Source organism: Ammodytes marinus (assembly GCF_949987685.1).
Source record: "Ammodytes marinus genome assembly, chromosome: 2".
In the NCBI taxonomy this organism is placed as follows: domain Eukaryota; kingdom Metazoa; phylum Chordata; class Actinopteri; order Uranoscopiformes; family Ammodytidae; genus Ammodytes; species Ammodytes marinus.
The window spans coordinates 1532505-1545626 of NC_137231.1; the positions used below are offsets into that span (position 1 = coordinate 1532505).

Sequence of the window (13122 nt, forward strand, 5' to 3'; positions counted from 1 at the left end):
CTTAATGTTTTATCTGGAAAAATAAAGGTTAAATAAATAAAATAAAATGAAGGACTTCAGACCGGTGGCCCTCACATCTATTCTCTCTAAGTGTATGGAGAGGGTGGTGTGTGATCACCTCACTTCTATGGTGGTGGACAAGCTTGACCCACTTCAGTTTGCCTATAAGGCAAAGCGTGGGGTGGAGGATGCCTGTTTGACTCTCCTGGACACCGTTTGCAGACAGCTGGACTCCCCACACTCCCACACACAGATTTTATTCATGGACTTTTCTTCCGCTTTTAACACAGTCAACCCGGCCACCCTCTGCAACCGCCTTCTGGATCTACAAGTCAACCCATCACTCATCCTGTGGATAAAAGACTTCCTGCAGGACCGGTCCCAGCACGTGGTGGTAAATGGCTTTAAATCCAAGAACATGATTTTAAACACCGGTGTCCCCCAGGGTTGTGTTTTATCACCGATTATATTCTCCATCTACACAAACAACATAACAAACAACAACAGTGACATTTCTCTTTTTAAGTACGCAGATGACATGGCCCTGGTGGCCGACATCAAGGATCACTCCTCTCTGGCTGCCTACTATCAGCAGGTCAACACCCTGATGCTGTGGATCAAAGAGAGCTCTTTGGAGCTCAACATATCCAAGACCAAGGAGCTGTGTTGTGGGGGGAGGCAAACATCTTCCCCCCAACCTCTCTTTGAACCTCTGAGGCTGAATGGGCAGACAGTCGAGCAAGTAGAGGCCTTCAGATACCTGGGCACAGAGATCGACACCCACCTGTCCTTCTCCCAGCACACAGACTCTGTGTACAAGAAGGCACAGCAACGCCTGTTCCTCCTGAGGAAACTCAGGAGCTTTGATGTCAGACAGGACATTTTAACAGCTGTCTATAAATCACTCATAGAATCTGTACTCACGCTCAACATCACATCCTGGTTCACCCTCACCTCTGTCAAAAACAAATCAAAGCTTTCCCGGATCATCAATCAAGAAAGCAAAATAACAAGCAAAACTCAAATTCAATTATCAGTACTCCACAGCCAGGCAGTTAAAAGGAAAGCCAACCTCATTTCACAGGATCCCACCCACCCCCTGCACAAGTCCTTCCAACTTCTGCCATCAGGCCACCGGTATAGAGTACCCCTATCTAAGAAAAACATACACAAAAACTCATTCATACCCATTGCCATAAACAGCCTAAACATACAATGAACAATGGACAAATGAACCCTGACACACTTTCACTTTACACTTTGCACATATCCACAACTTTTATCTTGTTATTTTTACAGTTTTTAATATTTATACTTGTTTTAAGATCTATACTCACTGTGTGCTCTCAGAAATCAATGTTGTTGTATGAATGCCTATCATTACATTATCGTGTTTGTATGTCGAGCCACGTCATAGACGATTTTCTGTTACGACAGACAATAAAGTTTTCTGAATCTGAATCTGTTTTATATTGAATCTTGAATATATATCTATGGTTTTACTAGTTGTCGATATCCGGTAATCCGGACTATGTCTCTAGTAGTCTGGCTAATCTGCACCTCTCATCATTCTATAGCCATGAAGTCGGCTTGGTCCCCTAAACTGGTTACGTATGAAGTTAACTACCTCAGTAGGATCACTGTGCCGTCGCCTGTAAAGCTGCAGCCAGGCTAGCCTTCTCCTTAAATGACGAGCACAGATCTGGATATTATGTCTGCCAGGCCGTGCCTTTTACACCTAGGCCTTCAGAAACATCATCCCGAAAATGGTAATAAATAAAATGGGAATAAGATGGGATATTTCCGTTATCCTGGCTTGCTTTAGCCATGATTCAGTTGCACAAAAGCAGAGGCACAGAAGTTACCATGGAGATTTTTTTTTTCCTGACCTGGCTAAACAGAAAGGATAAACTTATCCTGTTACCTGATTAGTTCAGTCGGCTGTCACTCCAATCGGAAATTATGCTGTTACAACAGTTATTCCATGATCATGTACCACATAAAGAACTACATTTTCATTCAGTTAAATAGTCTTACTTTTATTATTTAAATTGAACCTGAACCATTTATAATTAAATTAATTATAATTCAATTACAATGTAATTTTTTAATTAAAATAATGTATGTGATAGTCTGTTATATTGAAGTCAGAGGTCTGAAAATTACACTTTGTGCATGTATTTATACAATTGATCATAAATCGCAGATGAATTTGTTTTATCTCAGGAAAATATATTTTCTTCAAATGGTTTTGTCTGTTACTTTGATACTGGATTTTTTATTCCATGAGCAGTAAGCCATAATCATCCAAATTAAAACAAAAGACAGGCCTGACATATTTCACTTTTTGTAGTGAATCTAGAATATATCAAAGTTTCACTTTTACACAATATTCAAATTTTTGAGATGCACCTGTAGACTAGCCTTGAAATCCAGACCTGCCACTGGCAAATCAAATTGCTGCGCCTGTTGGTCTGGACACTCTCCATTGAAGCTCATTAAATATGTCAGAAAATTCTGAGTTATGGTTCAATTGGTTGTATCTGATATTGCCCACCCCAGAGCCCTATGTATGGTGCTCTGGGGTGGATGTAACCAGATGACAACAGTCAGAGCCGGCCCGAGGCATAAGCGAACTAAGCCCCTCATATATATATATATATATCTTTTTTTTATTTTGTATGTTTGATATTAAAATCATATTATGCAAATGTAAGTTATCATACAAAAAGAAGGAATACAATGTTTTGGTCCAGATAATGAATAGCCTAATAATTGAATCAGTTCATCTGGGAGGTAATCCGAGGTTAACTGATCACGTCTCGTTCACATCCATGCACAGTGTGTATTGAGTTTATTAAAAGACTCGAAATGGGGCCCGTGCACTGTGTATAGCCACGTCTGTGAAAAAAAAGATAGCTGGACAACAGAGTTCTTCTGCTTCGTTCCTCTCACTGCATTTAAATGCATTCATTATATTACAGAAAAATATGTCTTGTTAAAGAAAAAGAGCTCCAAGCCCAACCCAGAGGACCCTGCATAATATTTTATTTTAAATTAATATTTTTATGGAAAATCCAAGTGTCTTTCTTCAATAGCTTCTAATTCATCTGACCCAGTGTCTCCAAATTATGTGTTCACTCAAAATTTCTCAGATTAAGCCTCTTCATTTTCCTCTCAAAGTGCACCAGATTCATAGCTTGGCATTCCCAGACCTGCCACTAGGCGCTGGCAAATTAAATTTGCTGCACCCGTTAGTCTGGACACTCTCCATTGAAGCTTTTTCAGAAAGTCCAGAAATCCTGGCTCACGTTTCAATTGGTTCTATCTAATGGGCGCGCCAGAGCCCTTTGTATGGTGCTCTGGGGCGGACGTAACCGGATGACGAAAGTGACGTGCATGCAACGTCGAAGCCATGATAGTAAACATCAAAGATGGCTGCGGATATGTTGTGTGAGTTTGAGACTGCTTTGGCCTCGACCCTTTACGATTTGGAAGACGGCACTCAAATCTTTCATTAGCAAGTAAGTGGAATGTTCTGTTTTGCCGACCGACCACGGCAAAAGTTTAATTTAACAGTTTAACAGCTGTTCGCAAAAACGACGTCACCTTGTGCATCACTCTGATTGGTTGTAGTGCAGGGGTGTCCAAACTACGGCCCGCGGGCCAACTGCGGCCCGCGGCCCGCTTTTTATTGGCCCGCGGCCGATTTTAAAGATATAATGTAATATGGCCCTTTGAAGAAAAAAAAAAAAAAAAAAAAAAAAATTTTTTTTTTTTTTGCATTTCTAAGTTAACCCACTAGTGCAGGGGTGTCAACACTGATTGATTGGCCCCTGGCACATTTTAAAAATATAATGTAATATGGCCCTTTTAATTTTTAAATAATTTAAATGCACTCATTATATTACAGAGAAATATGTCCCATAAAAGAAAAAGAGCACCAAGCCCATCCCAGAGGACCCTGCTTAATATTTTATTTTAAATTAATATTATTATGGAAAATCCATGTGTCCTTCTCCAATAGCTTCTAATTCATCTGGCACAGTGTCTCCATTTTTTTTCATACAAAATTCTTCAGCTTTAGCCTCTTAATTTCCCTCTCAAAGTGCACCAGATTCATGCATTTCACTTTAAAAACTTAAAAAAATCTCCCGGGGGGGCATACCCCCGGTCCCGGACCCCCCTTGGAGGGGCGGGATCTCGGCTGGCTACTATTTTCACCCAGCTGGACATTGGACGCAAAAGCAGAAAACACTGGTTGTATCAATGGCATTTAACAAGAGGGGGAATGTATCTGTTTAATGTGCAAGTAAAGTGTTGCCGTGAAGAAGGATTAGAATTTACGAAAACACTATGAAACTAAACATCAGAGCAGCTACATGTCCTGATAAATGTATTATTTTTGCTTTTTGATAAATGCATTATAAGTGGCCCGGCCCTTCGTAGATTTTTCTGTATGTGGCCCTCAGTGAAAAAAGTTTGGACACCCCTGTTGTAGTGCTATCCAACTGCGTGCAGTGGCATTTGAAATGCACGAGTAGGAGCCGCCCCTTGAGTTGGGAATTACTATTGATCGTGGCCAGACCCTCTATCGTTCAAGATATCAGGGTCTGGATTTCACCAGATTCATGCATTTCACTTTAAAAAGGTAAAAAAAATCTCCCGGGGTGGCACACCCCCGGACCCCCCTAGGAGGGTCGGGATCTCGGCTGGCTACTATTTTCACCCAGCTGCAGATTGGAGGCACTGGGTGTGTGAATGACATTTAACAAATGGCCAAATTTGGGCAGCACTATCATTGGAGAGGGGCCCCCTAATCATATTCCGCTTAGGGCCCCTTCAAGTGTTACCGAAATAATTTATAATTGAGGGAAATATGAACATTTATGTATATTTATAACTAATGACTCACTGAATTAAAGGCCTACTTCACCGGTTTGAATATGAAGGTGTATTGAATTCTGAGATCCTATGTAGTATAAATGTGCAAAAAAAATTGAAATTGGTTCATCCTAGCCTGAGAAAAGGCAGAAAGAGTGTTTTTTTAACCCTATATTAATCTTACTGTGACATCACAGTAAGATAAATATAGGGTTAAAAAAAAAACCTTACTTTGTAAATATTACTGTGATTTCTCCTACTGTGACATCACAGTAATATTTACAAAGTCATTTTTTTTAACCCTATATTTATCTTACTGTGATGTCACAGTAAGATTAATATAGGGTTAAAAAAAACACTCTTCCTGCCTTTTCTCAGGCTAGGATGAACCGATTTTTTTTTTTTTTGCACATTTATACTACATAGGATCTCAGAATTCAATACACCTTCATATTCCCACCGGTGAAGTAGGCCTTTAAGTACCTGATGGGTACAGTACTGGCATAGAAATATGTGTACATCGAAAAATGTTAGTGCCAGTCAGCTTATGTGTCAAAATGAGAGATGATGTAGACAATCTGAGGTTATACTTACCTAAAGGCTTAGCAATCAGCATCTCACTACTTCATAAAAGTTCATATATTTCCCTGACAAATTACTATATTAACATATTCTTAAAATCATATTGGCTTGCCCGATATATTTTTGGAACTACTAAAACTACTTCTTACTAACTTGCAACAATAGTGTCTGATGAAGTGTCAATGTAAATTAGTTTCTAGTCGGTATCAGTCTTAATTAAAGAAAACTTACTCTGAAAATGTTACACTTTTATTTCCACTAATTAATTTCTAATTAAAAATTAAAAGGTACAATATTCATTCTCACAATAAAACTTTGATTGTACAAACACATGATAAAACCTTACAGCTTATTATGAATTCAGTCTTATTAGTTACCTTTAATAATCTATTGCAGAATTGTTGCAGTCTGCCACAGTGACACAAGCTAACCACTGGTAGGTTAGGCAGCTTAGTCTGACATTTTCAATCCAAACCGTTTGAATTAAACCCCCCACCTGACGGAGCAGCTGGGCGCTTGTCCATGGCTCTCTATGGGTTGTTCAATGGTGCTTTCTGGAGGAGTGTCTTCGGTGGAACCAGAATCACCTCCGCTCAAACTGTTCACATCCACTTTGGTCAGGGGTGCAAAAGCTCTCACTGAAGCTTTGGTAAATATATTGGGATTTAGACCAGGTTCAGTTTGATCTATTGCAGAAACATGTCCTCTGGTAAAGTCCTGTGTGAATACTTTTTCCAGTTCAGGCATACTGAGAGCCCTGAGCTGCCGCACCTTGCTGCAGGGAAGTCTGCCGGGTTTCCTTGGAAACACCTGAGGTGTATGTGGTGCAATCCCATCTGGAGCTTTCTCAACAACAGCCTCAGGATTGGACTCAGTTAGCGCTTTAGCAACAAGAGGTGAGCAGGGCGTGGTAGGGATTAGATCCTCCACATAGGAACTAAAACTCCTCTGCTGTGCCTCGCAGTCAATAGAATTAACCAAGCCCATATAACCAGCAATCCTTTGGCTGAGCGATGCTCTGTATGCCAGGGTGTAGGCGTGAATGTCACTGCTTTTTGCCACAGGTTTGTCAAAGTGAGCCAGGTTTTCAAAGGACTTTATTTTATGTCGGACAGAGAAGGGATTGTAGTTTGCAGACAAGGCTGTATCTGTGGTGAAGGTTGGTCTTTCCATTGTCTTTATGTGCAGTCGAGATGGGCTGGACGTTAGGGTTTCCCCTGTCTCCAAAATATTACTGCTTTTTGAGCCTTTACTTGCGGTTGAATGATTTTCTTTAGCAGAACATGGTAAACTAAATACCATACTGTTATTGACCATGCCATTTGTTTTCTCTACAGTGGAGTTTGCAGCAAAAGGCATAGGTGTTAACATTGAATTTGTGTAACTTTGAGAGTGTTTGGCGTCTTTTGAATGAGCTGTTTCATTGTGTGCCATAACTGATGATGCTGTACAAGATATAGAAGACAGTGGAAATCCTATAAATGTTCTATGAGTGGCAGGAGGATGTGATTTAGCTTTGGAACCGAAATGTATGTCCTTCTCCCTGGCCAGTTGAACAGTATGAAATGTGCCACCTGAAAGGCCATGCTCAGCTGAAGCTTGCTTTGTGTCCTTTACATTTTGCAAAGCAAAGCGGCTGTTCATATTAGAAAGGTTATTGGTCTTTAAAAGAGTTGACATGGCTGCTGTTGGCGGTACATCAGTTGACTGTTTAAAGAAAGCATTGGTGTTTGAAGGAAGTGGACTTTCACTCCTGGTAGGGGTTTGGAGATGCTCCTCCTGTGATTTGTTCTTGCTCTTAATACTTAGACCCTTCAGTTTGGGAGCACTACGGGTTGGCCTGATTTTAGTTTCAAGCTGAAGTTTAAATGTACTACTCCACACGGGACAGTCTCCTTTCTCAATGGCTTTTAGCTGGCAAGTCTTCTTTAACAATGTGCTAGCATAAGGGTTTAAATTAGTTCTACACTCTAAGACTTTTTCTTTGTTTATCGTTGATGATGACACTCTTGTATCCGCTCTGCAGATGCTTGTGCCTGACGTCTTAGATTCCATTGATCGTGAATGGGGTGTATTTAAATGCTCCAATAAATCTGAGGACAGCGAGGCATCTGCATTCAAGTTTGCAGCAGAACACTGAGCAACACTGTGTGTATCTAGTGGGAAGGGGCTGTCGGAAATGCTGATGGAAGCTACACATGCTTTAACTCTGTCAAAGGGTCCACTTTCATTATTGAAGTGGCAATCTGGAGAAGACACTGGTATTGTAGTGTTGGAGGACTGGCGTTGTTGCTCTGTAGAGAAAACCCCTAATAACTGAGAAGAGAGCTGTGAGCATTGGGTTGTTGTAACAGAGTTTTCTTTGTTTGTCACGGCAACATCAGAAAAGACTTGCACTACAGCAAAGGTCTGGTCCAGGTTTGTAGTGTGACTGGTAGCATGCTCAAAGGGTGAAGAGCTATCTGGTGACTGGCTTGAATGGGAGGGTCCACCAGCAGCTAGTTGGAGAGCATCACAGGAACCAAACTCCACCATCTCCTCATCTGATGATTGCTCATGAAGACTACCAGTACTGCCAGACATCTTATGTAATGTTAGACCGCTCTCTGGGGTGGAGTCACTGTTTGAATCACTGTCATCTCCAACGGGGTACATACTTTTAGAACCAGCATCAGGGCTTTCCAGATGTGATCCATTGAAAATAGTAGAGCTGTTTTTCTTTAATTGGTTCCCATGTATTTTCTCAACAGGGAAGATGGCTCCCTTTTCATTTCCTGCATCAAAGACTAAACAGTCCAGGGGCCTGGACTGTTTTGGAACCTGAATACCAGCTTCCTCAGACAATGTGACAGTATATTGGCTTGAACAGCAGGATACAGCTTTGGATAATGTTTTGAAGGGGGATTCGGTGATTGCATTTTTATTACTGCAGAAGCTCAATCCAGATAAAATGCCATCTATGTCAGTCATGGGTATTTGAAATTCATGGTCTGTTTGTGTTGTGTGTTTAGAAATCCATGAATCTTTATTTATGACTTGTCCTTCATCAGACCGAATTGATGTGGCCGGGTCCAATCCGCTGGCTCCATCACTGCTTCCTGATGACATCATCAAACTGGACAGTTGATCTACAGCTGGGACCAGAAAGCAGAAAAAAGCAGTTTAGTTAGGACTGAATGAGTGAGATACAGCACTGGGTTAAATCATTTGACATGACCTATGCATGTTCTTTTCCAGGTGATTGAATACATGTTATGCAATAGAACAAATCATTTGAGTAGAGTGTCTACGGTGATATTTTTTGTTTCGTTTTGTTATGTCAATCCGGTCAGTGTAATCTTTGTCTAGCAAATCCATAGTACTGAGCATTCGGCACTGAATCATTTTTTTATTTAAAATATAGATATTATTCAACCTGCAATACCAATAGCATTTAAAAATAACAGCAATTGGCCATTCTATAATATGAAAGTTTTATTTGATAAAACTGATCTTCTCACCCAAGTCCTCAAAGAGGTAAATCAAATTAATATTCTTAAACCAGAGTAATAACAAACGGTACAATTCAAGTCACAGGTAGAGGTACATTGAAAATTAAAAAGCTTTAGAATTACAAATCTTTCAAACTATGGGCAACTAAAGCTTATTCTAAATACAATTAAAAGTAAAAATGATTACACTATCAAAAATTATTGTGAAAAAAAAATGACAGGTAACTTTTTCTTTTCTAGATTTCCACTGAGCATTCATAAAATATGGACATGCCATGCATGCAGGCATATTGTAGAAAACAAAAACTTCATACTATATGTTGCATCAGAGGTGTTAGAAATAATTAAGTTAATTATTTTAGGAAAAGTAGGTACACATTTTCAGCTGCTAGATTACTGCCTAAATATGGTTGCTATGGTTGCGGCAGGATCTCACCCAAGAAGCTCTTCTATTGCTATCTCTTGTAGTACAAACTCAGTTGGGAAAGACATACAATAGAAGTACAAGGATAGACTTATCTGTTTATCAACCAAATAATTAGAAATTGACAGGAGTAATAAGTCTTCAATGTGGAAAAGTTGGAGACTTTATTTTTGTTGACACATTTATCTGTTATTGAATCCCTATTCAGTTCAATGCAACCCTTCACCAGCAATTCCAAATTATGGAACTGATGTTACATGTTTACAAAAAGATTTTAATCAAATAAATGGACCTCTATTTGAAGTTCCTTACCTCCTCTTTTAGTGACCCATTATCAACGATTCACAACAATGTCTATTCTACATTAAATATAGAGTTACACTATACTACTATAACTTGATCAACTAATACACTGAGAGCTCCTAAGCACAGGGAGCTAAGCTACAGGGAAGATTATATAGAATAAGATAGTCACCATGGAAAGAAAGCCAGATGCTTGCAGGTTGATTTGGGGAAGCGAGAGAGGGAGGGTTGATCCTACCTCTTAGGACAGCATAAACGGGGAAGACTATTTAGAAGGTATTCGGAGCAGCAGACACATACCCATTCACACTCACAGTCACATCTCCTATTAACTTAATTCCAATTGGTATGAACCACACATTTCTGGAAATATACATTTTTATTTCATTTAGTTACTTAAATTAATCTATTGGTCAACAGTTACATTGAAATGTGTATTTTCTAGTGCTGTCAATCAAAAAAGAATAACTAATTAATCTCACAATTTCCTGTAATTAATCTAGATTAATTGATCAATAAATTAATCACGTTTAATCTCATTTTTCTACTTAAGACCGAAGCTTGTAACACATATTTACTTGAGTAAAATCATGGAATTAATGTACAATTAGGACTGGGTGATATGGGCTCAAATAGTCTTTAGTGCTTTCTATTGGAACAATTTGAAACTTGCATGTGGCAAAGATTTTGCAGATTTTATTGATTTTTCCACATCCTTCACCACTCCCATACAACAGATCAAGCACTATTTTATTTGGAAGCAAATGGGCCTTTTTCCTAGCCTGGAAATCCGAGTAGAGTCTAGCTGCAGCCCCGGAGAACAATACCCTGGCGGGGTGGAAGTACTGTGGCTGGGCGGAAGTGGTGTGACAGACGTGATTTTTGACTATTCAGCTTCCATAACATGTCTGCTGCTACGTCACTAACTTGCCCTAACCCTAACCACCCAGCTATGATGCCTGAACATAATCTAATGTTCTATCTATATACAGGTCATTCTCATATAATTAGCATATTGTGATAAAGTTCAATATTTTCTGTAATGTACTGATAAACATTAGACTTTCATATATTTTAGATTCATTACACACAACTGAAGTAGTTCAAGCCTTTTATTGTTTTAATATTGATGATATTGGCAAAAAATTAAAGAAAAACCAAAAATCCCTATCTCAAAAAATTTGCATATTTCATCTGTCCAATAAAAGAAAAGTGTTTTTAATACAAAAAAGTCAACCTTCAAATAATTATGTTCAGTTATGCAATCAATACTTGCTCGGGAATCCTTTCGCAGAAATGACTGCTTCAATGCGGCGTGGCATGGAGGCAATCAGCCTGTGGCACTGCTGAGGTGTTATGGAGGCCCAGGATGCTTCGATAGCGGCCTTAAGCTCATCCACAGTGTTGGGTCTGGTGTCTCTCAACTTCCTCTTCACAATATCCCACAGATTCTCTATGGGGTTCAGGTCAGGAGAGTTGGCAGGTCAATTGAGCACAGTAATACCATGGTCAGTAAACCATTTACCAGTGGTTTTGGCACTGTGAGCAGGTGCCAGGTCTTGTTGAAAAATTAAATCTTCATCTCCATAAAGCTTTTCAGCAGATGGAAGCATGAAGTGCTCCAAAATCTCCTGATAGCTAGCTGCATTGACCCTGCCTTTGATAAAACACAGTGGACCAACACCAGCAGCTGACATGGCACCCCAGACCATCACTGACTGTGGGTACTTGACACTGGACTTCAGGCATTTTGGCATTTCCTTCTCCCCAGTCTTCCTCCAGACTCTGGCACCTTGATTTCCGAATGACATGCAAAATTTGCTTTCATCCGAAAAAAGTACTTTGGACCACTGAGCAACAGTCCAGTGCTGCTTCTCTGTAGCCCAGGTCAGGCGCTTCTGCCGCTGTTTCTGGTTCAAAAGTGGCTTGACCTGGGGAATGCGGCACCTGTAGCCCATTTCCTGCACACGCCTGTGCACGGTGGCTCTGGATGTTTCTACTCCAGACTCAGTCCACTGCTTCCGCAGGTCCCCCAAGGTCTGGAATCGGCCCTTCTCCACAATCCTCCTCAGGGTCCGGTCACCTCTTCTGGTTGTGCAGTGTTTTCTGCCACACTTTTTCCTTCCCACAGACTTCCCACTGAGGTGCCTTGATACAGCACTCTGGGAACAGCCTATTTGCTCAGAAATTTCTTTCTGTGTCTTACCCTCTTGCTTGAGGGTGTCAATGATGGCCTTCTGGACAGCAGTCAGGTCGGCAGTCTTACCCATGATTGCGGTTTTGAGTAATGAACCAGGCTGGGAGTTTTTAAAAGCCTCAGGAATCTTTTGCAGGTGTTTAGAGTTAATTAGTTGATTCAGATGATTAGGTTAAGAGCTTGTTTAGAGTACCTTTTCATGATATGCTAATTTTTTTAGATAGGAATTTGGGGTTTTCATGAGCTGTATGCCAAAATCATCAGTATTAAAACAACAAAAGACCTGAAATATTTCAGTTGGTGTGCAATGAATCTAAAATATATGAAAGTTCAATTATTATCATTACATTATGGAAAATAATCAACTTTATCACAATATGCTAATTATATGAGAAGGACCTGTATATTCTAACCTCTCCCTGTCCCCTTGCCCTAACCCTAACCACCCGGCTGTGATGCCTGAACATAATCTAATGTTCTATCTATATATATTCTAACCTCTCCCTGTCCCCTTGCCCTAACCCTAACCACCCAGCTGTGATGCCTGAACATAATCGCCAAAACAATATACACTCAACAAAAATATAAACGCAACACTTTTGTTTTTGCTCCCATTTTGGGACTTAAAGATCTAAAATTCATTCCAGATACACAATATTACCATTTCTCTCAAACATTGTTCACAAATCTGTCTAAATGTGTGATAGTGAGCACTTCTGCTTTGCTGAGATAATCCATCCCACCTCACAGGTGTGCCACATCAAGATGCTGATCTGACATCATGATTAGTGCACAGGTGTGCCTTAGACTGTCCACAATAAAAGGCCACCCTGAAATGTGCAGTTTTGTCTCACAGCAAAATGCCACAGATGCCACAAGCATTGAGGGAGCGTGCAATTGGCATGCTGACAGCAGGAATGTCAACCAGATCTGTTGCTCGTGCATTGAATGTTCATTTCTCCACCATAAGCCGTCTCCAAAGGCGTTTCAGAGAATATGGCAGTACATCCAACCGGTCTCACAACCGCAGACCACGTGTAACCACACCAGCCCAGGACCTCCACATCCAGCAGGTTCACCTCCAAGATCGTCTGAGACCAGCCACTGAGACAGCTGCTGAAACAATTGGTTTGCATAACCAAACAATTTCTGCACAAACTGTCAGAAACCGTCTCAGGGAAGCTCAACTGCATGCTCATCGTCCTCATCGGGGTCTTGACCTGACTCCAGCTCGTCGCCGT

General features: G+C 40.4%; 1 protein-coding gene across 1 annotated transcript in view; it reads right to left on the minus strand.

Annotated features, from left to right (window-relative positions):
* Positions 1-13122, minus strand: part of pdzd2 (PDZ domain containing 2) — a gene marked incomplete at its 5' end in the record, with an annotated part of 91829 nt that overhangs the window by 7813 nt on the left and 70894 nt on the right. The window contains one exon of the mRNA XM_080048209.1: positions 5963-8600. Coding sequence (XP_079904335.1) covers positions 5963-8600 — 2638 coding nt within the window. The remainder of the gene's footprint in view (positions 1-5962; positions 8601-13122) is intronic.